General features: G+C 47.8%; 2 protein-coding genes across 4 annotated transcripts in view; one reads left to right on the top strand and one right to left on the bottom strand.

The window, feature by feature from the left end:
* Window positions 1–630: 630 nt before the first annotated feature.
* Window positions 631–17,381, bottom strand: MIOX (myo-inositol oxygenase; the record flags this gene model as incomplete). Its single annotated transcript, XM_081958682.1, has 10 exons — window positions 631–1,930; window positions 3,799–3,911; window positions 5,498–5,547; window positions 6,235–6,302; window positions 7,738–7,847; window positions 8,284–8,351; window positions 8,867–9,029; window positions 9,755–9,835; window positions 10,935–11,143; window positions 17,315–17,381. The coding sequence occupies 10 exons, from the start codon at window positions 17,379–17,381 to the stop codon at window positions 1,822–1,824; spliced, it is 1,038 nt and encodes a 345-aa protein (XP_081814808.1). The 3' UTR covers window positions 631–1,821.
* A 1,304-nt stretch (window positions 17,382–18,685) lies between these two features.
* GOLGB1 (golgin B1) overlaps window positions 18,686–23,904 on the top strand; it is a 55,985-nt gene continuing 50,766 nt past the window's right edge. For all 3 annotated transcript variants that reach the window (XM_081956760.1, XM_081956759.1, XM_081956758.1), the window contains exons 1-4: window positions 18,686–18,796; window positions 20,749–21,036; window positions 22,305–22,457; window positions 23,014–23,169. In XM_081956760.1, the coding sequence (XP_081812886.1) occupies window positions 20,947–21,036; window positions 22,305–22,457; window positions 23,014–23,169 (399 nt within the window). In that variant the 5' untranslated portion in view covers window positions 18,686–18,796; window positions 20,749–20,946. The remainder of the gene's footprint in view (window positions 18,797–20,748; window positions 21,037–22,304; window positions 22,458–23,013; window positions 23,170–23,904) is intronic.

The raw sequence follows: 23,904 nt of genomic DNA, 5'->3' as shown, positions 1-23,904 counted from the left end.
AAATTTTATGAGCCCCCCCCTCCCCAGGGACACTGTGACCGTCATAAATATGAGTCAGTGGCCAATGTTCTGACTTTGATCCCATGAAGACGGGGATGCTGCAAAGGTCGTAAGTGTGGAAAACAGTCACTTTTTTCAGTGCTTTTGGCATTTCGGTCACTAAATGAACTGTTGCAAATTGAGGAGAGGTGGCTGGAACCATGAAAGGGGAAGAGGGGAAACCTGTGATAGAAGTAATCCTCTACTTACGACCACCCTAGAGCCAAATGTCCGTTGCTAAGCAAGACTGTTGTGAGTTTTGCCCCATTTTATGATCTTCCTTGCCACCCATTGTTAAGTGAATCACTGCAGCTGTTACAACCCATCTTTCGATGTTACAACAGCACTGGAGAACGTCACTTACGACCCTTTTTCACACTTATGACCATTGCAGCATCCCCGTGGTCACATGATCAAAATTCAGGCGCTTGGCAACTGACTCACATTTATGACGGTGGCCGTGTCCCTGGGTCACCTAATCCCCTTTTGCGACCTGCCAAGCAAAGTCAATGGGGGAAGCCAGATTTACTTAACAACTGTGACTTGCTTAACAACTGCAGTGATTCGCTTAATGACTCTGGCGAGAAAGGTCGTAAAATAGAGCAAAACACCCTTCCCAACTGTCTCACTTAGCGGTGGAAATGTTGGTCGTATGTCAAGGATTTCCTATATCTGCTTGTAGTAAGAATCTCACAGTTTGGATCCTGTGAGCAGAAGACCTTAAGACCCCCTGCCCACCGTGGAACAAAACCAACCAACCCTAAAAAAGATGATGTCAATTTTTGATCAGCAATTTATTCATATTGAGATAAAACTCCTGAGTCAGCATGGATGAAATTAAGTCACTTTAAAAAGGCATGAAAAAACATTGGAGAATTCACACCTTTGACCTTGTGGCACAAAGTACAGATAGCCCTTGACTTAGAACAGTTTGTTTAGTGACCGAAGTGACAACGGCACTGAAAAAAGTGACATGAGCATTTTCACACTTATGACCCATGGTCACGTGACAACCGACTCGCATTTATAATGGTCGCAGTGTCCCACTTAACAACTGTGGTGAGAAAGGTCATAAAGTGGTATAAAACTCACTTAACAAATGCCTCCCCTTAAAGACATAAATTAGTTGTAAATTGAGGATTACCTGCGCCATGGACAGCCAGAGCTGAATTATATAAAACCAGAAGCTAAAATCACAAGATTATGCCCGATTTACTTTAGCCACGCCATGAGTGCAAATTCCCTGGAAAAGTCAAGTGATGCTAGAAATGGTTAGTGCAGGGGTCTCCAACCCCCGGTCTACAGACTACCACCGGGCCACAGCATGCCAGAAACCAGGCCACGCAAATGAGCAAAGCTCCATCCGTGGGATGCAGGCAGGAGATGAAACCACGTCCCCCTCCGGTTCACGGGAAAAAACCTCCACGGAACTGGTCACTGGTCCCCAAAAGGGTTGGGAGCTGCTGATTTAGTGGATGAAGAATTGGGCGAGCAAAGACCATGGTGGCTTGATGGCATCAAAACTGATGCAAAAGTTGAACATACAACAATGGAAAGAAAAGGCAATTGACAGGATAAAGTGGAGAGAAGTTGCTAAGAATGGGACAGGATTGAACAATTTAACAAGCATCAGTTGGACCACAGGAGCCCTTGGAACTTCACGTCCTCTCCTTCCTGGGAGGGGGATGATGGAAGTAGAGGATCCAGCACATCTGGAGAGGAGCTGCTGCTGCAAGGAAGAAGCTGGAGCATAGTGGCCGAATGCTGTTGAGGTTCCAGCCATCACCAGGACAGTTGGCCTGGACAGTACTTGGCTATCAAGCCTTCATAGTAGGGCTTCAGCTGCTGTGGGTCGGGAAGCTGTTCACACTTGGTGTAGAGGTCAAACTTGCTGCAAGGGAGGGACAAAGAGGTGGGGTTATTGAAGAGGTGGGGGGCAGAGAGGTAGGGCTCCCTGTTATCCTGAAGCCATGCTAATGTTGGGTCTTTTCTGAGCAGGCTTTGATAAGCCAGGAAGAAGCCAACGTCCTGCTCCAGGGATCTCCAACGCTTCTGAGGGCCCCAGCGTGGAGAAGACTAGGACAGAAGGTGAAGCCTTTGCTAGAAAAAAGGGCAGGTTTAATGCCCTGCCGCAGCCCAGGTAGGAAGGAAGGAGGCTGCAGCAGGCAGACAAACATAACTCATATTAAACCAGCAAGAAACCATTATTGCAAATGAATTTGCAATAAAAGTTAAGCAAATCAGCATCTATGCACCTGCAATCTTGGTGCATAGATGCCTTCTTGGAGGTGTGAGACAGGTTAAGTGTTGCAATGCCTCCTCCACTATGGTCTAACAATAACAAGAATTAGAAGAGACATTGGAGGTCGTCTAGTCTACCCCCAGCTCAAGCGGGAGATCCCATGCCATTCCAGACCATTGGATCTGGTCCAATTTCTTCTTAAGCCCTCCAGGGATGGAGCCCCCACAACTTCTGTCCCACTGGTTAATTGTTCTCACTGTCAGGAAATTTCTCCTTAGTTCCAGGGTGGAGAAACAACAGGTGGAAACACAACAAGAGAAGCAACCTAGAACCAAGGAGGAATTTCCTGACAGAGGGATTAACCCGTGGAACTGCTTGCCTCCAGAATTTGTGGGGGCTCCAACACTGGAGGTTTTAAAGAAAAGATTGGACAGCCATTTGTCCAGGATGGTATAGAGCTGTGATGGGGAACCTATGGCACGGATGCCACAGCTGGCACACAGAGCCCTCTATGGGCATGCATGCCGTCACCAGCTGCTCTTCTGTTTTCTGGCACCAGCCAGCTGGTCTTTGTGGGCATCGGAGCGCCGGAAAGTGGCCCCAAAACAGGCCATTTTCCAGGCTGTTTTTGCCCATTTTTCGGGCCATTTTCCAGGCTGTTTTTTAGGCTGTTTTCAGGCCACTTTCCAGTGCTCCGGCACCCATGAAGTCCAGCTGACTGGCACACGGTGCCAAAAAGGTTTGCCATCACTGGTATAGAGTCTCCTGCTCAAGCAGGGGGTCGGATTAGCAATAGCACTTAGACATATGCACCACTTTACAGCCCTCTCTAAGCGGTTTACGGAGTCACCAACCATCTGGGTCCTTGTTTTACCAACCCCGGAAGGATGGAAGGCTGAGTCGACCTTGAGCCGGTCAGGATCGAACTGCTGGCAGTGGGCAGAGTCAGACCTTCCATCCTGCATTCTAACCACTGTGCCACTATGGATGTATATGTTTTAAAGCAAGGCAGCATCCTTAAATATACTTACAGTAAATATACAACCTTGAGCCTGGTGGGATTTGAACTGCCAAATTGCAGGCAGCCAGCAGGGAGCAGAAGTAGCCCACAAGGTCCCTTCCAACTCTTATTCTATGGTTCTCTGATTAGTTTCCACCCATTGCTTCTTGTCCTACCCCTCAGGTGCCTTGGAGAATAGTTTGACTCCCTGTTTTGGGGGGCAGCCCCTGAGATATTTGCTCTCCTGTCTCCCCTGGTCCTTCTTTTTTCTAGACTAGGCATATCCAATTCCTGCAACCATTTTCACCTCCAGTCCCCTAATCCTCTTGGTTGTTCTTCTCTGGACTCTTTCTAGAGTCTCCACATCTTTTTTATATCGTGGTGACCAAAACTGGATGCAAATATTCCAACGGTGACCTTACCAAAGCAGTACTAACTGTTCTAGAATTGTGTTGCGTCCCGCCCACTCCCAACCCTGGTCTTTCCATCCCCCTCCCCATGGCGTGGAACTCCTTACTTGAATTCTTGCACCCAGGCCAACATCTGGAGATCCTTGGCGTTGCACAGGTGCATGTAATCCCCTCCGGTGTGCCAGGGGTAGAAGGAGTGGAAGCGCACCATGTAGAAGGCCTGCAGGCAAGAAGGAGATTGCGAGGGAGGGGAGTGCAAGGACCGGTGCAGCAGCTGCCCCCACTGTCACCAAGGAGATGCTGAGCACTTAAAATGCAATCGTGCGCCACTGGGGGGCAGACAGGCATCCATCGGAGCGCTGAATCTGGGTCATAAATATCCTTTTGGGGGCTCTGTCATAATTTTGAATCCTCACTAAGCAAGTCATAAATTGAGGATTACCTGAAACCCAGGGGTAATAAGTATAACCTTTATTGTCATTGTACTTAAATACAACGAAATTGGTTCGTTGAATCCTGTGCCCCTGGGTTTTTTTTTTGGGGGGGCTGGCATTTGTCAAAAGTTATTCTGGGTCATAAGTCCCTCAGGGGCAGGGGGGCTCTGTCCTAACTGGTCGCTAAGGAACTCTTGTAAGTTAAGGACCAGCATCCTCGGCTAGAAGGTCGGTTGAGATGGGGGCCAGTTCCTGATGCCGTGTGGCTCATACTTGGGTGAGAAGAGCTGGAGGCCTTTCAACCACATCCCCACCCCAGTCAGAGCTGAAGAAGCTTCTGGGATGAGAAGCGAAACGTCTTCAAAGAAAAACCAGAAAGTCCAGTTGAAAACTTGAAAAAAAAAAGCACCTTTGGGACAACCTTGACCTGGAGGACCAAGAATCTCCCACAGACACTAAACTGGCTTATTTTTGGCGCAGGGAACGTGTCTCTGGAGCATCCTTGGGCACCACCCCAACACTTGCACCGAGAATTGCTGGCAGGGCCACGTCCTGTTGTCCTTTTTCTGCTGGAAAGTTAGCACCCACCCCTCTCCTAGAAGAATGAAATGTCCTGGGAAATATTGAAAAGGCAGGAGATTTATGTTTCCCCCGGATAAGAAGTGAACAAATAGGTTTTTAGCTAGGAAGCAGGCTCACTCTTGATAGCCCCCACCTTTGTCAATTCGGCTATTAAAGGCCTGGGCCAGTCTATTCTACATAACAAGGATCTCCCCCTTCCGCCCCAGGGTGATGGGATTAAGGCATGATGGCATTAGCCCTTGACCCATCTCACCACAGGGAAGAAGCCATGCTCAACCAAATGTGGACTCACAGCCTAGAGAGTTGCCCCTGCAGGGCCCCTTGGGAGTCTGACTACCAATCAGAATGCAAGCTCAAGATCAAAGGCCAGAGAGGGCATAGAACCAGGGACTTCCAGCATCTTGGACTCTCTTCTTCTTCTTCTTCACCCAACATCTGGAAGCATCTGATCCCCCTTTTCTGTCCAGGAGCTCAAGCCATGGGATCCTGTCCACCATTAAACCATCTTTCCAAGCAGCCTCCGTGTCCCCAGGGTCTTTTCCCCCACTTGGAGCTGAACCCAGAAGGACTTTTCTCCCAACAGTCGGTTAACCTGGACCAGGAGAAGGATAAATCTCCAAAAATAGACTTTCACAGTCCCCCTGCCTCCAGCAAGGGGAGTCAACTGCAGGGAAGGCAGCTGGAGACCTCAAATTTGGGACTGCACCCTGGAAATCACTCCAAGATAAAAGAAACTGGTGGTTTGTCCCCCACAACCACCCCAAGTAGTCTGGTTTCCTCCATCGCTTACCTCCTCCGGGAGAGCAAATTTATTTCTCTTCATCACTTGGTACATGTACTCTGGAACAGGTAGAAAAAAGAAGGGAAGGAAGGAAAGAAAAGAAAGAGAAGGAAGAGAAGGAAAGAAAGAAAGAGAAGGAAAGAAGGGAAGGAAGGAAAGAAAAAGAAAAGAAGGAAGGAAGAGAAAGAAAGAGAAGGAAACAAAGGAAAGAAAGAAAGAAAGAAGAAAGAAAGAAAGAAAGAAGAAAGAAAGAAAGAAAGAAAGAAAGAAAGAAAGAAAGAAAGAAAGAAAAAGAAAGAGAAAGGGTAGAGAGTTATTTGCAGAATTGCAAATTGCATCGAGGTCAACCAATGTGACCTCCGAGTGAGTTGGACTTTAACTCCCATAATTCCTCTGATTTTGTGAGCACCAAATCAGAGAAGGCAGAAATTGCAATGCTTCCTTCGTTGCTCCTTCATCCTTCTACTACTTCATAGCCTATGCAGAATAACCAAGTTGGAAGGGGCCTGGGAGGTCTTCTAGTCCAACCCTCTGCTTGAGACCCTATACCGTTCCAGGTAAAAGATTGTCCAGTCTTGTTTTGAAAGTCCCAAGTGATGGAGCATCTACAACTTTGGAACAACCATAACTTGGATGGAGAATCTCCAGAGACAATATATATATTCACTTACCCTTAGGGCGTGTGTGTGTGTGTGTGTGTGTGTGTGTGTGTGTGTGTTCTTTGAGAAGTGCAGTGGAGCGCTTACCATCGTGACCCCAGGACATCAGAACATTTTCCAGGCCACAGTGGGGCTGATACATCCCATACTTGCTCCTGAGGAGGTAGAAAGAGAGAACGTCCGAGCTGACATTCTTTGGTTTGGAAGCCTTAGCGCAGAGGTCTTCAAACTTGGCAACTTTAAGACTTGTGGACTTCAACTCCCAGAATCCAGGGCTGGCTGGAGAATTCTGGGAGTTAAAGTCCACAAGTCTTAAAGTTGCCAGGTTTGGGGACCCCCGCTTTAGGGAGAGGGAAGACTCCGGAAGAGTCAGGATCTCCAATTGGCATCTTGAAGGTGACGAAGGGTCTGGAGGGCCCCCTGCATGTGGGACATCAGACATTGGCCAAGCCTTGGATGAAGGTCAGCAATAGCCACCCTCCATGCCTCTGGTTTCAAAGCAAATGGTATGGAGCCAGGGTGTAGGTCCAAGGATATTGAATTGGTACAATCACTAGTAGATAATGTCCCAAAGGTGCTTTTTTTCAAGAGGCAACTGGACTTTCTGGTTTTTCTCAGAAGACGTTTCTCTTCTCACCTGAGAAGCTTCTTCAGCTCTGACAGGATGGTGGGGTGTGGAAGGATTGACATTCCTTGCAGACAGCTGGATATTTGCCTCCTTTTAGCAAGTCATTGAGGCCACTTGGAGGCTTGTCTGTGTCCTCAGGATCACACCTGAGTAGGGCAAATGGGTGCGGAGCCTTCTTGGAACTGCTGCAAGGACTGGGTCGTACAATGGAAACAGACGATGTCGCATTCCTTCCCCTCTGTTGAGAGAGAGCTCTTCAACTTTGATGTAGATGGCCTCTTTGATCCCTCTTTCAAACCAGCCGTCCTCTCTGTCCAAACCGTGGGGTTAAATTTGTGAGTTTCTAGGCGAGATTCTCGGCACCAGTATGGAAGCTGCAAAAAATTTTCTTGTACACCCTTTTACCCTTCCCTATATATTTCAAAACCAATAAAAATTTTTGTAACAAACCGTGGACTTTGCTGTCTTCAAAAGAGCGGCCTCTGTCTTTTAAATGCAGGTGGGCTGCTGAATCTAGTCCTGATGGGTTTGTTCTTCTATGTTGTGCCACGCGCTTACGAAGGGATTGTTTATAGATCTTGCGGCATTGCACGGGCATATACCATGTTGCTCAGTTTATGTCTGGGTGTTTTATCTGTTTTACCATTCCCCACCATCTTCAAGTCAGAGCTGAAGAAGCTTCTGGCATGAGAAGCAAAACCTCTTCAAAGAAAAACCATAAAGTCCAGTTGCCTCTTGAAAAAAGCACCTTTGGGACAACCTTGACCTGATGGATGACTGGGAACCTCCATAGATACCTCAGCAGATCAGGTCTTCCATCAGAGATGGAGAGGCAACAGTGGGAGGAGGACCAGGGAGACTAGGAGCCAAACTTCTGCTGATCTCGGCTCCACATACCCTATCTTGTAGACCTCTACATCCATCCAAGGGTGGCCTCAAAGCAAGGTCAAGCAAGAACTTACGTGTACAGAGGATTCCTAGTGTCTGGATTGTCATGGAACGTGGAGTCCTTGAAAACAATGGAGTCCTGCAGCTTGCAACCCACTGGGAAGGTATCTCCCACCACACACCACTGTGGGAATAACCAAGGTCAGAACAGCCCATCACACCTCGGTTCCTCTTTATGTGATAGTGTTGTCCAGCGACCGAACCCCTTTTTTCTATCCTCAGTATTGGCAAGTGTGCAATTAAACACACCATTTCATTTACGGCAGGAGGACTCCAAACTTGGCACCTTTAAGACTTGTGGACTCCAACTCCCAGAATTCCTTGGTCGGCTGAGGAATTCTGTGAGTTGAAGTCCACAAGTCTTAAAGTCGCCAAGTTTGGAGACCCTTGATTTAGTGATTCCTCAATGTGTATCGATTAGAGATGCTGGGACTTTAGGTTCCTCACCCATCCAGGAGTATAATTCTCGTTTTTCTGCCCCTAAAATAAATTAAGGGGGATATGAAGGGGTAGGGCTTGGGAATGTTGACCCCTTTCATGCCTCTTGTTCTTCATCTCACCTGTGGTTCACCAGACAGGGCCAGAATCTTCCCCAAATCATGGAGCAGTCCAACCAGGTGGAACCAATCTAGGGTGGGACCAGAGAATCTGTTTCAGTCCCTTGACAGGTCCCTCCGACCTCAGTTGGGGCACCCACCTAGACCCGGTGCCTCATCTTGATGCTAGGATCAGAGCAGGACTTAGCTATGTAGAAGATCTGGAGGGTGAGGAGGAAGGGGCTCGCACGCAGAAAGGCCCAGCTGAGCACGGTCCTCTCCTGGTGACAGCAAGGAGTGCTGATGCCTCCCTAGAAAACATCTCTGCTTTGCTTGGGGTCATCATGTGTTGGAGACATATGGAGATGGCATCGCTCAATGGTTACCAATGGTCCCAGAGCATCTTCTGCCATGATAGGTCGAGAATTATGGATGATGGACTCCATCATCTCTCAGAATTGGAAACTAGACATGACCTGACACCCAAATAATTTGATCCTTCTAATTTCTGCAGGACCCTCCTACAATTGTCATCTTCTGCATCTAGGTAGAAGTGGGGGAAGCCTCTTGTTCTCCTAGAGATTATAGGTCTAATCAAGGAGTTCACCTTTCTCAGGATGTTTCTCCCGAATGCCCTCTGCTGTCTGGTAGGCATGGTAGGAGTTGGGGAAGTCCACATCGGGATCCGATTCGTCCACCACATTGTCCAGCAACTCCAAGGCCTCCATGATGGTCATCTGACGGAGGTTGCAGCCACCATATTGCTCATTCTGGGGAGAAGGAACTGTGAGGACACTATGATGGATTAGATGTGATGATGCCCTCTTCAAACCTGAGGGAACTAGCTAAGTCTAGTCTGATGAAAAGTACTTGGGGTGATATGATGTCATTCTTCCAATACCTGAGGAGCTATCACAGAGAATTGGGGGTCAACCTCTTCTCCAAAGCCCCTGAAGGCAGGACAAGAAACAACAGATGGAAACTAATCAAGGAGAGAAGCAACCTGGAACTAAGGAGGAATTTCCTGACATCGAGGACAATTAACCAGTAGACCAACTTGCCTCCAGACGTTGTGGCTGCTTCCTCACTGGAGATTTACAAGAAGAAATTGGACAACCACTTGTCTGAAATGGTATGGGTTTCCTACTTGAGCATGGGTTGGACTAGAAGACCTCCAAGGTCCCTTCCAGCTCTGTTATTCTATGTTCTAACTGTTCAGGCAAATGTTGAAAATGAGGGAGGATCTTAAGAAGAGCAAGTTCTTCTACGACTTGGTAGGAAACCCACAGGTGTGAAGACATCTCTCTTTTGGGAGGTAAGGGGGAGCAGACTTCAATGGGTCTCTTGCTGGCAACCCTTGGGATATTAATACAGCCCCCAAAGAACTGGATGTAGGTCTCTCTTGTTGCTGGTATCACCTAGATGCGTTGAGCCATCCTTGATGCCCAAGAGACCCTCCCCAGAGGAGAGATGGGCTCTGCCTAGGCAAACCCACCTTCTTCTGCACAAATTCCACGGTCTGGTTGGTGTGCATGAGCAGGTAAGTGTGGTACACTCGGTCAATCAGCGCCCCCTCCTGAAACGACAATTTGGAAGTATTGCAGTGAGTGACAATCATTAATCCAAGGTAGAAGGTTTTTTCCCCAAAACTTGGCCAATTTAAGATGAGTGGACTTCAATTCCCAGAATAGGTGTGGTCCAAGTCAAGTCCAAAAGTGCTAGAGAATTCCTGGAAGCACTCAGACAAATCGACCATCAATAGGCACATAGAGATCAACAACAGCTTCCTACAGTACCATTCAAAACAAAAGTAAAAGACCACAACACCTCCTGACCAGCAATCTATCCCACCATGATAATCAAAGTTCAACTGGTAAACAATGCCACAGTCAAGAAACTATAGTAAACAACAGGTTAATCAAGAAATGACCAAGGATACTCCCACCTGGGGGTATTTGCTATTTATATATTAGGGTAAACCATTAGTATATAAACAGCAAACTTCCCTCCCTTTGATGATGTTCCCTAGTTATGTCATGAAACATCTGCAAGAAAGCCAACAAGTTCAGAGCGCATCAAGGATCCCACAGTCCTCCTCCTCCTCCTCCCCCATCCCCATTTCCTTCTAGCCCTGATGATGTTTCCTAGTTGGGTCATGAAATGTCTGCAAGAAAACTACCAAGCTTAGAGACCACCAAGGACCTCACAATTGTTATCTTCCTCCTCCTCCTCCTCTTCCAACCCTGCTCCCTTCTAACACTGATGTTGTTCCCTAATTGGATCATGAAACATCTGCAAGAAAACCATATAAATCCAATAACCAACCAAACAAATAAAACCAACAAGCTCAGAGAGCATAAAGAAGGCCAAGTTCTCCTCCTCCTCCCCCCCTCGCCTCCTTCTCTTCCTTCTCCTCCCCTTCTCATCCTCTATCTTCTTCCCCTTCCCTTCCCCCCCTCCTCTGTTTATCTCAGTTGCCTCTGCCCCGACATCTGGTGGCCCCTCCCAGAACAGACTCCACACACTTTTGCACTAGTGCCTCTACATTATGAAGTGTTTTCAAAATATAGTCATATTCTTAACCCCAATCTCCTACCCAACATTTTTCAGCCTGATCCTCTGGAACTGTGGGACAAAATAGAGACATTGCTCACCTGCTGCTGAATTTCACTGACCTTAAAATTCCTGAAGTTTTCTTTGGACTTTGGTTTCTCCAGATGATTATCAGCCTGTGGAGGCTCTGAAGATGGACATGCCTGAGGAAAGAAAGTCTCGGAGAGGTTAGCTGGACCAGCACTTCCTTGTTTGCTATAAAACAAAAGCAATATCAATATCAAGCAGAATACAGCTGGAAGGGACCTTGGAGGTCTTCTAGTCCAACCCACTGCTCAAGCAGGAGAACCTACACCATCTCAGACAAGTTGATGTCTGCTTTTTTAAAAAAAAAACCCAGTGATGGAGCACCCGCAAATTCTAGTGGCAATATGTTCCACTGGCTAATGTCCTCACTGTTAATGAAGTTTCTTCTTAGTGGTAGGTTGCTTCTCCCTTTGCTTAGTTTCCACCCATTGTTTCTTGTCTTGCCTTTCTGATGCTTTGTAGAATAATTTGACTTCCTCTTTGTGGCAGCCTCTCAAATCCTTCAGACCACGGACTTGAGCAGATCAACTAAATGTTTAAAATTTGGGTCCTGCATATCTTAACTCCCATGTCAATAAATGCTGAAGGGAATATGGGTATCTGTCACCATTTCACTTGGGCTAGAGCAGGGGGTCTCTAAATCTGGCAGCTTTTAAGACTTGTGGACTTCAACTTCCACAATTCCTCCCCCAGTGGCTGCATTCAGTTTGACCACCACAATGTAAGAAAGATGTGGAGACTCTGGAAAGAGAGCAGAGAAGAGCCTCAAAGTGGATTAGGGAACTGGAGGATAAAATGAACACAGAACGGTTGCAGGAACTGGGTATGTCTAAGTTTAATGAAAAGAAGGACTAGGGGTGACATGATAGCATCTTCCAATATTTCAGAAGCTGCCAAAAAGAAGAAGGGGTCAAACTTTTCTCCAAAGCGCCTGAAGGAGAGACAAGAAACAATGGATGGAAACTAACCAAGGCGAGAAGCAACCTAGAACTAAGGAGAAATTCCTTGATAGTGAGAATAATTAACCAGTGGAATGGCTTGCCTCCAGAAGTTGTGGGTTCTCCAACATTGGCACTTTTAAAGAAGAGATTGGACAATCATGTGTCTGAAATTGTGTAGGGTCTCCTGCTTGAGCAGGGGTTGGACTAGAAGACCTCCAAGATCCCTTCCATCTCTTTTGTAAAAAAAATAAATTTTATTATTTTTTTTGTTCATTACCTTTCTTAGTGCTTAATAAACACCGTGTGGTCTGGGCATTAGAAAAAAATTAAAACTATACTAAATGGAAAAATAACAATGTGGAAAGCGATAAAAAGACAGAAAAATAGTAACTCTCCAGAGTCCAGGCCCCGGTGGGCTACCAGCAGAATTCTATAAATGTTCCTTAGACACCTTAAATGTTTTCTTGATCCCTTCCAACTCTTGTTATTCTAGATTCTGTAAGTTTTTCAAGCTGTGTGGACCAGCACATTGTACTCAACCGGGGTCCTTCCGTTCCTCTTACTGTGACTTCTCCTACACCAGATACTTGGCTTGGCTGTGTGTGTGTGTGTGTGTGTGTGTGTGTGTGTGTGTGACTTACCTGGCCAACCACCTTCATCCTTGCCGCTGGGGGAGAGAGAGAGAAGAGGCACAGGAAGGACGCAGTCTTAGGAGGCTCTATCTGTTTGCCTGCCTGCTTCTCCGGGGTTTATAACCTTTGCTTTTATGCAAGAGATGTTGGTGTTAATGGGACAATAAGTCACCCGTTAACCCACCGGGGCCAAACTCCTCTTTTGGGGGTGGGGGCACCTGAGCAAACGATTAATGTCTGACATTGACTGGAAAGAGAAGTGGGTCCTGGGGGGAGGCAGGGGGCAACCTCCTTTGCCCCTGGCATTTGAGTCATGGCTACTTCCAAGCCAAGCAGAGGTTAAGACTCGGTCACTGCCTTCGCCAGGGCACGGGGCAACCAAAGGAGCATGACCAGGTTCCATCCATGGGGCAGGACTGGGTTCCTGACGTGGGTCAAGGATGGCTGGGTTGGAGGGGGGGAAATAGGACAAAACCATCAAGCCACCAAAGATTCTCCCAGACTGAAGACCAGATTCACGTGGGGCTTCTGCTGAAGGGAGGTTGGGCCATTGGGGGGAACTTCATGAGGGTTGAGAACAGGAACATCTCCCAAAGCCAGGATTTGGGTCATGCAAAGGCTGCAGGGTTGTTTTGCTGATTTGTGGAGCCCCGAGGAAGGTCCTCACCTCAGCTCAGATGCTTCTGTAGAAATAATTGTATTTTAGGGGCCCTTGGTGTTCTCTGAGCATGCTTGTTTTCTTGCAGATGTCTCATAGCCCAACTAGATAACATCATCAGGGCTAGAAAGAAGGGGGGGGTTGCAGAGTGGAGGAGGAGGAGGAGGAGGAGGAGGAGGAGGAGGAGGAGGAGGAGGAGGAGGAGGAGGAGGACTGTGGGGTCCTTGGTGTTCTCTGAGCTTGGTTGTTTTCTTGGAGACACTTCATGACCCAACTAGGTAACATCATCAGGGCTAGGTGGGAGGAGGAGGAGGAGGAGGAGGAGGAGGAGGAGGAGGAGGAGGAGGAGGAGGAGGACTGTGGGGTCCTTGGTTTTCCCTGAGCTTGGTTGCTTTCTGGAAGACATTTCATTTCCCAAACTAGATAACACCATCAATGCTAGAAAGAAGTGGTAGAAGACGTCTAAGCACTGATGGTGTCCCTTGGTAGGGAAGGCTCATCACAAAGACTGTAGGTCCCAGCTTAGGCACTGATGTGGGCGTTGGGGTTTTCTGCTAGAAAGGAACCCCCCCCACTCCCCCGCCAACGGCATCTGTTATCGTCTGAGCCGTCCTGAGCACTGCAAAATGGCAGCCATCTGCGGAATGATGGTGTCAGAATGTCTCTACCTTGTTGTTGGGGATGCTGAATAAAACCCCACATTCTCCTCGCTGTTGATGCTTTTGCCAAATGTAGAGAAAGTGGTTGCTTTAACACCAAATGTTCAGAGTTCAGATTGTGAAAGCGGGTGTAATTGGTTCTAGGGCTCACTTTTGGGGATGAGAAGTTTCCTCGCTTTGGTTCCTGACCCTGCAGGGTACTTTCTGAAAGACAGACCTGGACTCCCTTGCCCTCTCCTGTGCCAGCTGGGACTTTTGGAGAGGAAAACATGCCACAAACATCTGGATTTTCTTCAAGAGGCCTCCAGCTAGTAGAAGCAATGGATGCGGTGAAGCAAAACCCAAAAGGACTCTTGGCGGTGGAAGAAGATCTTTAATTTTAATTCCCACTTTAGTATTAAGTGGAAGTTGAACTTAGCAGGAGCAAGCATCTCTAGACTGCAAGATCTAATCTTAGGCCATCTAGATCAGTTTTTCAGACGTGTGATTTTCCCCTTTCTCCTCCTCCTCCTTTCTTCCTCCTTCCCTCCTTCCCTCCCTCGCTCCCTTCCTTTCCTCCTCACTAGAGAATTCTGGGAGTTGAACTTTCCACCCCTTAAACCCAATCAATTAAAAACCTGGCATATTTGCTTAATTTTAATCTCTCTTGAGCTTCAGTCTGTTTTATTTCATATGGATTTAGCCTGCAGTTAGGTACTTAGCCAATTTATGCCTCAACGGATGGGGTGATCCCAGAAAATTGGAGAAGGCTGCTTTGGAGGGACACCGTGGGAGACTTTAGCTCTGAAGAGAAGTCCTTGAAGGTGGGAAGGAAGAAGCTGGCAGAGGTCTACTCTGAGTTGCTTTGTCTATGGCTCCTTCCCAAAAAGGCTTCCCTTAAAGCAGCTGCAGCAGAGGCAGGGCCTTCCATGCAGGCTGATGCTTCAGCTCCCAACTGTTTTCCAGGCGTGGATGGCTAATAAACCACTCTGCAATGAGGGAAACAAAGCTTTTCCCCCAGCTGTTTATTTCTGCAGAGGTCTCACTTGTGCTTGGGACAGAAGTCCATCCCAGAACACGGCGAGTAAAAGTTGGCTCAGATATTTTTTTTTTTAAAAAAGTGTTATTTACGCTCTGCCGATGTACTCAATTTCTTGGACAAGGTTTGTGTTCACACTTGGTCGATTTCATTCGTCGTACTTGGGACAAGGTTGCATTTGCCCTACTTGGTAGGAGATGACTCATAGCCGGCCTTTGAAAACTTTCCAGTCCTATGGCATCCTCAGAGGTTTCCTGCTGCCTGTTTGTGTCTCGGTTGTCAGATTCTCAAGGAAGCCAGCAAAGAGAGAGAGGAAGGATGGACATATTTCACTTTTTTGTACTTATTTTGATTAATTCCTGGCTGACTTGGTGTTTGAAATATTATTTGAGACCTTTTATTTTAATCAATGGGATTCTTTTCCTACAGAATAGAATAGAATATAGATACAGATACAGATTAACAGAGTTGGAAGGGACTTTGGAGGTCATCTAGTCCAACCCCCCCACTGCCCAAGTAGGAGACCCTGTACCATTTCTGACAGAGGGCAGTCCATTCTCTTCTTGAAAGCCTCCAGGGATGAAGTTCCCACAACCTCCGAAGGCAACTTCTGTTCCATGGGTTGATTGCTCTCTCTGTCAGAAAATTCCTCCTCATTTCCAGGTTGAATCTCTCCTGGTTCAGTTTCCATCTGTTATTCCTTGTCTGGCCTTCAGGGGCTTTGGAAAATAACTTGACCCCCTTCCTCCTCTCTGTGGCAGCCCCTCAAATATTGGAAGATGCTCTCCTGTCTCCCCTGGTCCTTCTCTTCCCTAGACTAGCCAGGCCCAGTTCCTGCAACCGTTCATCATGTGTTTTAGCCTCCGGTCCCCTCATCATCCTGGTTGCTCTTCTCTGCACTTTTTTTAGAGTCTCAACACCACATGTCTTATAATGTGGTTTGTTTGTTTGTTTGTTTGTTTGTTTTTATTGGATTTATATGCCGACCTTCTCCCAAAGGGTTTTTTAAAACTCCCTGACGGTTTTTTAAAATTTTGTAATTTTAACTGAGGGTGTTTTAAATAGTTATTTTAATTCTATTTTATATATATTTTATGAGTGTTACCTCCTCCATGTACATGTACGTGTATGTGTTTATTTGTATTTGTATATGTATTGTATATATATATGTATATTGTATGTGTTTTATTGTACGCCGCCCCGAGTCCTTTTGGAGAGGGTGCCGCTAACAAATTAAATTTCATTCATTCATTTCATTCAGAGGACTCAGGGCGGTGTACAACATTAAAAAATGACCAAAACTGGATGCAAAATTCTGAGTGTAGTCTTATTAAGGCTTTATAGAGTGGTATTAATAAATACCTCATAGAATAATAATAGAATAAAATAAAATAGGAGAGGAGAGAATAAAATAGAAAAGAAAATATGAATAGAATAGAATAGAAGAAAAAAGAAGAGAACAGGTTTCCATCCATTGCTTCTTGTCCTGTGCTCTGGTGCTTTGGAAAAGGCATCAGTAGGAACCTTCCACAAATACTGGAAGGCTGCTATTGTGTAACCCCTGGTGCCTCTTTTTCATTAGACCCTCCATGCCCATATTCTTTATCTTTTGCAGCTATTTATGTGCATGGCCCATGCAGCCACCTCCCAACTCCATTCTACCACAAGGGCAAAGCCCTGAGAGTGACACGCAGAGAGCAGCATTTTAACCAGTAACTCGTATTTCCCGTTTTCTGGGCTCAGCTACGGTGAAAGTCCAGCTGACGGGGCAAAGGGACAAAGTTAAGGAGAATTTGGGCCTGGACTAGTTCTGGCCAGACAGACAAGCTGGAACTGGTCTCCCTGCCTCAAGGACTCCCCACTCTTGACTTCTCTGTGGCTCCTCTGACCCTTCCTGGCCACTGAGTTGAATTTCTCTCCATTCCAAATTTCCCTTTTTCTCTGATTTCTAATATTGTTTAAACTACAAGGTTGGGCTTCTTCTTCTTCTTTTTTTTTTTTTGAAACTTGGCCCCTTTAAGATGGGTAGACCAGACTTCACCTCCCAGAATTCCCTAGGCAGAAGAGCAAGACAGGGGGATTCTGGGAGTTGAAGGCCACCCAGCTTCAAGGGGGCCAGGTGGAGGGGGACCCCCATCCCAAGACAGAGGAGGGTCTGTGTTTCAGAGGAGAGCCCCCCACCCACCTCCCGCTGGGTCCAGTTGCCAAGTTCATTGGCTGCATCTTTTCCCCCTCCTGTTTTCACATGGGGGACCGGTGGTAAAGCGAGGGTGGATTACAACTCCCATCGAGCTGGGGATATGGCCCTAGTTGTGGTCCTAGGCATCTATCTGGCTCTGCCATGAGGAAGGTGGGCTCTGGGAAAGGACCTCAGGGAAAACGGCTCAGTTTGTGGATAGGTGGGTTGATGCAGTGGAGGCTTCTGGATCCCGTTGCAACCGATACGGCACAACGGGGCCTGGCACCCACCACATGAAGGTACGCACAACACATGCATGCGCCCCTACTGCCCGCGATGCCTCCGCGATGCCTCCGCAACCCTGCAGCTGCTCGGCGGAGGATCACGTAGACCATCCCTGGACTGATGCATCCTTCTGCATTTTGTGCGTGTAGGTGTGAAATTTCATGCATATGGTTCTTTATTTCTCTTTCCTTTCCACTTTTTTCTTCCTTCCTTTTCATTTTACTCTCACCCCTTTTCTCCCTCTTTCTTTCTTTCTTTCTTTTTCTTTCCCTTCCTTCCTTTTCATCTTTCTCCCTTTTTCTCCCTTTTCCTTCCTTCCCCCTTTTCTTTCTTTGTTTCCTTCCTTTTCATCTCTCCCTTTCCTTTTCTTGTTTTTTCTTTTCCTATGTTTTCTTCCTTCCTTTTTCTTTCTTTCCCTTCCTTCCTTTTATCTCTTTCCTTTCCTTCCTTCCCTCTCTTTCTTTCTTTTTCTTTCCCTTCCTTCCTTTTCATCTCTCCCTTTTTCTCCCTTTTCCTTCCTTCCCTTTTTCTTTCTGTTTCCTTCCTTTTTATCTCTCCTTTCTTTTTTTCACTTTTTCCTTTCCTATTCTTTTTCTTCCTTCCTTCCTCCTCTTTTTCTTCCTTTTTCCTTTCCTTTCCTTCTTCCTTTTCATTTTTCTCTTATCCTTTTCTCCCTCTTTTCTTTCCTTCTCTACCCTCTTTCTTTTTTCTTTCCCTTCCTCCCTTTTCCTCCCTTCTTCCTTTCCTATTATCTTTTCCTTCTTTCCTTCCCCTTCTCTTTTTTCTTCCTTTCTTTCCCTTCCTTCCTTTTCATCTTTCTTTTTCTCCCTTTTTTCTTTCCTATTCTCTCTTTTCCGTCCTTCCTTCCTATAAAAATTGTTTTATTTATTAAATTTATATGCCTCCCATCTCACTCTTCAAAAGGACTCTGTTGAAAATTGTTAAATTATTAAATATTTTTTTAAAAAATAAGAAAAATTGTAAACACCCAAAAAGGATTCTTTTTTTAAAAATTCTGCCTTCCGCCGCTTTTTTCATTCATTGAACGCTCGAGGCGAGAACTCAAACATTAACATAAATTACCATATGCAAATCGCTGCACACGCCCTCTGCTGAACGGGGACAGTTTTTTCCTGTCCCCGCCCCCCCCGGCTCCGATTGGTCTCCTCTTCCAGGCGGCGCGGCCGTCGATTGGTCCCGAGAGGCACGAGCGCCTCTTCCCATTGGCCTCCTTTGGTTTGTTTTGGTGCGGGCCGGGCCGGGCCAAGCCGCGTTTGCTCATTGGTGGAAAAAGAGGCGTGACCCGGGCCACCCTTCTGCTTCGCGAAACCACAGCAACAGCACAAGCCGCGCCGAGCGATTGGACAAAGAACCTGTCTGTTTCAACTACTTCCCATTTCTATTGGTCGAGATCGGGGAGAAAGAGGCGGGGATTGGAAGCGAGGCAGCCGGAAGTGCCGAGAGGCCGGAGACCGGGGCGCTTCCGGTGCTGATGTGGCCGGAACCCCGGCGGCGCGTCGGAGCGGTGAGTGTCGGCCGCGGTCGTCGCTTCTCTCCGCCTCAGCCTCCCCCAAAGGGCCCCTCGGGACTCTGGGCGGAGGCGCAGGCCGCAACTCTGCAGGAGCAGCTGCACCGCTTTGCCCTCCTGCGCCCTGGAAGAGCTGCAGGCAGAGGCTCAACCGGTGCAGCATCCCCCCCCCCTTTCCTGCAGGTGGATAAGGAGCCCTGGAAGCCCCTCGGAGGGGCGGGAGGGGGAAGAGGAAGGGGGCTCGGGGGGACCGGTTTGCGGACCTCGGGGTGCCCCCTTGAGATTCTGCTCGGTCACACACACACACACACACACCCCTGCTAGCACGGATAAGGTTACCTGGTTGGGTGGCGAGACGTCTACAAGAAAAGAACCAGGCTCAGAGGAAGCACCAGGGACCCCTCCCCCTCCTCCATACTCCCTCCTCCCCCCTTTCCACACATACATACATACATACATACACACACACACACACACACACACATCCATATCCATGTATGTTTGTATGTATTTATGTAAAAAAGATGAAGGGGAGGGAGAGGAGGGGGAATGGGGAGAGTACTGTGGGGTCCTGGGTGCTCTCTTGAGTTTGGTTTTATATATGTGTGTGTGTGTGTGTGTGTGTATGCATGTGCTATGAGTTTTTTTATATTGTATCTGTCTGTCTGTCTGTCTACCTACCTATCATCTATATCATCTGTCTGTCTGTCTGTCCGTCCACATCCATCCATCCTCTATATCTATCCAGCCACCTACCCATCCTCTCTCTCTCTCTCTCTCTCTCTCTCTCACACACACACACACACACATCCATCTATCCACCCACCCATCCTTTTCTATCAATTTATGGAAAGCCTTCTGGCCCTCAAGGTGTAATGAACTAGCCCTAGTCCCAATTTGGGTATGACCATAGACCCAAATAAACGACATGAACAACATGTGCCCTCTTTGCACATCTCTTCCTTTTAGGGCCATACTCCGATTGGGACTAGGACTAGTTCATTGACTTGAGGGCCAAACCGCTTTCTATACATCAATAGAAAAGGAAGGCAGGATGAGTTATGATGCTCCTATGCCCCATATATATATATATTGCCTCATTGGGATGATGTGACTTAATGGAAGCAGCTAATTTGAATCCTGGCTTTAGCAGCGACTTCAAAACTGACTCTGTTCTTTGCTTTAATCCGTGAGATTAAATGCTCAGATCTGATGAGGACTAGCGCCTTGCTTGGAACTTCCTTTCCTTCCTCCAGGATGTACTGTGGTTCTTCAGGATCCTGGCGGTTTAACTGTGTTAGACTCTTCCTAGTTAGGGCTCTTTTATTCAGCCTTGGCAGTGAGAGAGCACAGAACGGAGTAGAGTGGTGGGGTGGCCTAGAGGTGGAGTTCTCTCCTCACCATCAGGAGGCTGTGAGTTCAATCCCTGGTAGAGGCAGATATTTCTCTCTCTAGGCACACTGAGAATATATCTGCTGAACAAAACTCCGCATTGGCGACAGGAAGGGCATCCGGCCATTAAAACATTCTGTTAGCTCCATCCAGCTGCCTTGACTCCACCCCGCAAGGGATTATGGGGTTGTTAAATGATGATGAGTGAGAGTACAGAATGGATGGGATTCGGGGAATGCCTTGCAGGCGCTCTCACAAAATGGCTGCCAAGGGTTTATGCATTCATTGCGCAGCTTCCCAAACTGTTGGCTACACACAGATTTGCCAGAATGTTTTTCCGGGACCTCGGTCTCTTTGCCCTGGGCAATGGGCATATTTCACCCAGAGTCACTTGGCTGAGTCAGGAGGAAGCAGGGGGGGGGGGGGGGGGGGAGAAGAGGGCTATAGAAATCAAAAGTGAATAAATTATCCAAGCAAGGGATGAATTGCAGGTCGCACTTTGGGACATAAATGCAGAGCTGGTGTCTGTTGTGTAGCGATTATGATTTTTGTTGCAGAAAAACTACCTGCCGAAGCAGCTGAGTGCCCCCCTCCCCCAAGGAAGAAACCAGCCTGCACCTCTGCAGCCTATTGGAGACCCTGGCTGCTTGCAAGCTGTGACTCCTTCCTTCTCTGGACCTTCTCTGCTCCTTTTATGTTCCAGCTGACGACCTCCTCCTTCTCCCTCTGTGCCACGGGTTGCCTGGAGGGTGAAGATGCTCAGCCGTTTGTCGGGGCTGGCCAGCACCGTCCTGCACGAGCTCTCGGGGGATGGAGAAGATGCTGGGACAGCACCGTCCCCCGCTGTAAGTCGCCTGTTATCCCCTAGACCAGTTTGGCAAGAGAAAGTTGTCCAATCCAACCCAATCTCTACTTAGAAGCCTCTAGTAATGGAGCACCCACAACTTCTATCAGAATAGAGCTGGAAGGGACCTTGGAGGTCTTCTATCCCAACCCAACCCGATTCCGTTTCAGATAAGTGGCTGTCCAGTCTCTTCTTAAAAACCTCCGGTGTTGGAGCACCCACAACTTCTAGTGGCAAGCCGTTCCACTGGTCAATTGTTCTCACTGTCAGGAACTTTCTCCTTGATTCCAGGTTGCTTCTCCCCTTTTTTAGTTTCCATCGGTTGTTTCTTGACTTGCCTTCTGCTGCTTTGGGGAATAGGTTAATCCCCTCCTCTTTGTGGCAGCCTTCTGGAGGCAAGCGACCCCACTGATTAATTGTTCTCACTGCAAAGAAATGTCTTCTCCATTCTAGGTTGGATCTCTCCTGGCTTTGAGGCGAGTCAACCTCCAGTTACAGGCCTCCTTTTATTCAAAGCTAGCGTTCTTAATTGTTCTTGAGTCAATTGGATGGAGGAACATTGATGAAGCAACTGCTATAAAACTGAGTGGCTGTATAAACTATTTAAATTAATTAACTAAGGATAAAACACTCTTGAGTCAACTGAGCTGCCCAGAGTCACCTTATCAGTGAGATGGGCAACATAGATGATTATAAATAAAGGGCAACATATCTAAGTATGATAAATAAAGCAGGTGGTGCGATGGCCTGGTGGGGGAGCTCCGGCCTCGCAATCAGGAGGCGTTGAGTTCGATCCTAGGTAGAGGCAGATATTTTGCTGGGCACAATGAGAATATATCTGCTGAATAAAACTCCGCATTGGCGACAGGAAGAGCATCTGGCCAGTAAACACACACTTGCTCCATTCAGTTGCCCTGACTCCAACCTGCAAGGGATTATGGGATTGTTAAATGATGGTGATAAATAAATAAAGCAGCAGTCAGCACCACCAATCTGTAACAGGCAACCTATTCCACATTTATATGTAATTAATTTAATTTTGAGAGTTGCTCATTTGTGGCGGAATACGGAGGTTGACCCTTTCGCAGAAGGGAGAGCCAAAGCGACCTGGGCCTTGTGTCTCGCCCCCATTGGCAGCACTAAGTGAATGACGGGGCCCTTCTCAGGTGTTCATGTGACCCCAATATCCCTATTGTGGGGGATCGAGAGCTTGAAAAGCCATGGGTGACTTGGGGGCTTCGGCTTCCTGTTTTTTTGCCCTCCCTGCAGGGACCGGAGTTTGAATCCAGCCAACAGAATGGGGAGGAGACCCCAGAGGACGTCCTGGAACGGCTGGCCCACATGGAGAAGCTGGTGGCACAACTGAAGACCCTGGTCCGGGAGAAGGACGCCCAGCTCCATCAGAAGGAGGCCACGCTTCAGGTGGGTGGAAAGCAGACCAAGCACTTTTCTGTGTGTGTGTGTGTGTGTGAAGATGGGACTAGAACTCACAGCCTCCTGGGGATTGGCCCAAAGTCACCTGTTGGCTTTCATGCCTAAGGCAGGACTAGAGTTCACAGCCTCCTGGTGAACTCACTGGGAGACGGTGAGTTCTAGTCCTGCTTTAGGCAGGAAAGCCAGCTGGGTGATTTTGGGCCAGTCCTCCTCTCTCAGCTCAACCCACCTTCCCGAGAGGGGAGATAGGAGGAAGGTGTGCTGGATATGTTCTCATCTTGAGTCATTTGTAAAAGTAACAAGGAGGGGGGGGGCTATAAATCAATCAGCAAACTAGGGTGGGGAAGTCACCTGGCCCTGCGGGAATCGCCCACAACCGTCCCCAGGCAATGAGCTTCTCCTTCTGGGCTGAAAAGGCTCCCCTGGATCTTTTATTCACCTGATGCAGAGGACTGCACCCGGGGCATCCTCCTGCAAGGGTCACACTTGCCCCTCAAGCCCCCCTAGCTCTCACCCCGCACTTGATGTTCTGGTCCGCCTACAGGAGGAGCGGCAGGCGGCCGATGCGAAACTGCTGAAGCTGAAGCTGCAGGCTAAAGTGAAGGTGGCCAACCTGAACAAGCGCATCGAGGAGCTGATGGCCCAGGGAGGGGCAGCCCCTGCCGAGGGGCTGCTGGAAGGGCCCCCGCCTCCTGTCCAGGTGAGCCCCCTCCCCTCCGCAGGGACTAAGTCACCATCTCCAAGCGGTGCGGCCTAAACGCCCCATATGGGACAAAGGAGTGTCTCTCCTGCAGATCAGCTGTTCCTACTGATGTCTTTCCTGGCTTCTGCGCTCTGGAGAGAGGGTCCCAAATAAGCCACATGGGTCCTTCCTGCCCAGAGACCCCCTGCCCACTTCCGCTGGCAAACTTACTCCCTTCCGATAACACGTGGATCCAGGGGCGCTTGGCCTAAAACGTGAAAACATTTAAAAAGTCCAGGGCTGCCTATCGTCGATAGATTATACGCCATTAAGTAGAAAAGAGGGGGAGGAAAATAGGAAAGAAAATAACAGTATATATTCAAAAGTAAGCTACAAAGGGGGGGGGGGAACATAATCAGAATAGATTTGAGAAGGGAAGGGAACAAGAAATGATATTCAACTATTTTTGGGTCTGCAAAAATACCACCCTAAGAAAATAAAAAGTAAGAGTTGGAAGAGACAACTAAACAATAGAAAAAGAAAGGAAGAGAGGAGGAGAGGAGAGGAAGAGGAGGGAAGGAAGGTAGAGGTGGGAGGGAGAATGAGAAAAGGATAGAGGGTAGGAAGGGGAAGAGGAAGAGAAGAGTAGGGGAGAGGGAAGGGAAAGGAGAGGAGGGAGGGAGGAAGGAAGTAGAGAAGGGAGGGAGAAAAGAAAGAGAAAAGAAGGTGGTGTCAAACAGGAGGAAGGGATGG

Source organism: Natrix helvetica (assembly GCF_964273705.1).
Source record: "Natrix helvetica genome assembly, chromosome: 6".
Classification (NCBI taxonomy): domain Eukaryota; kingdom Metazoa; phylum Chordata; class Lepidosauria; order Squamata; family Natricidae; genus Natrix; species Natrix helvetica.
Note: the sequence above shows the minus strand (reverse complement) of the source record. Positions and strands in the feature narration are given on the sequence as shown.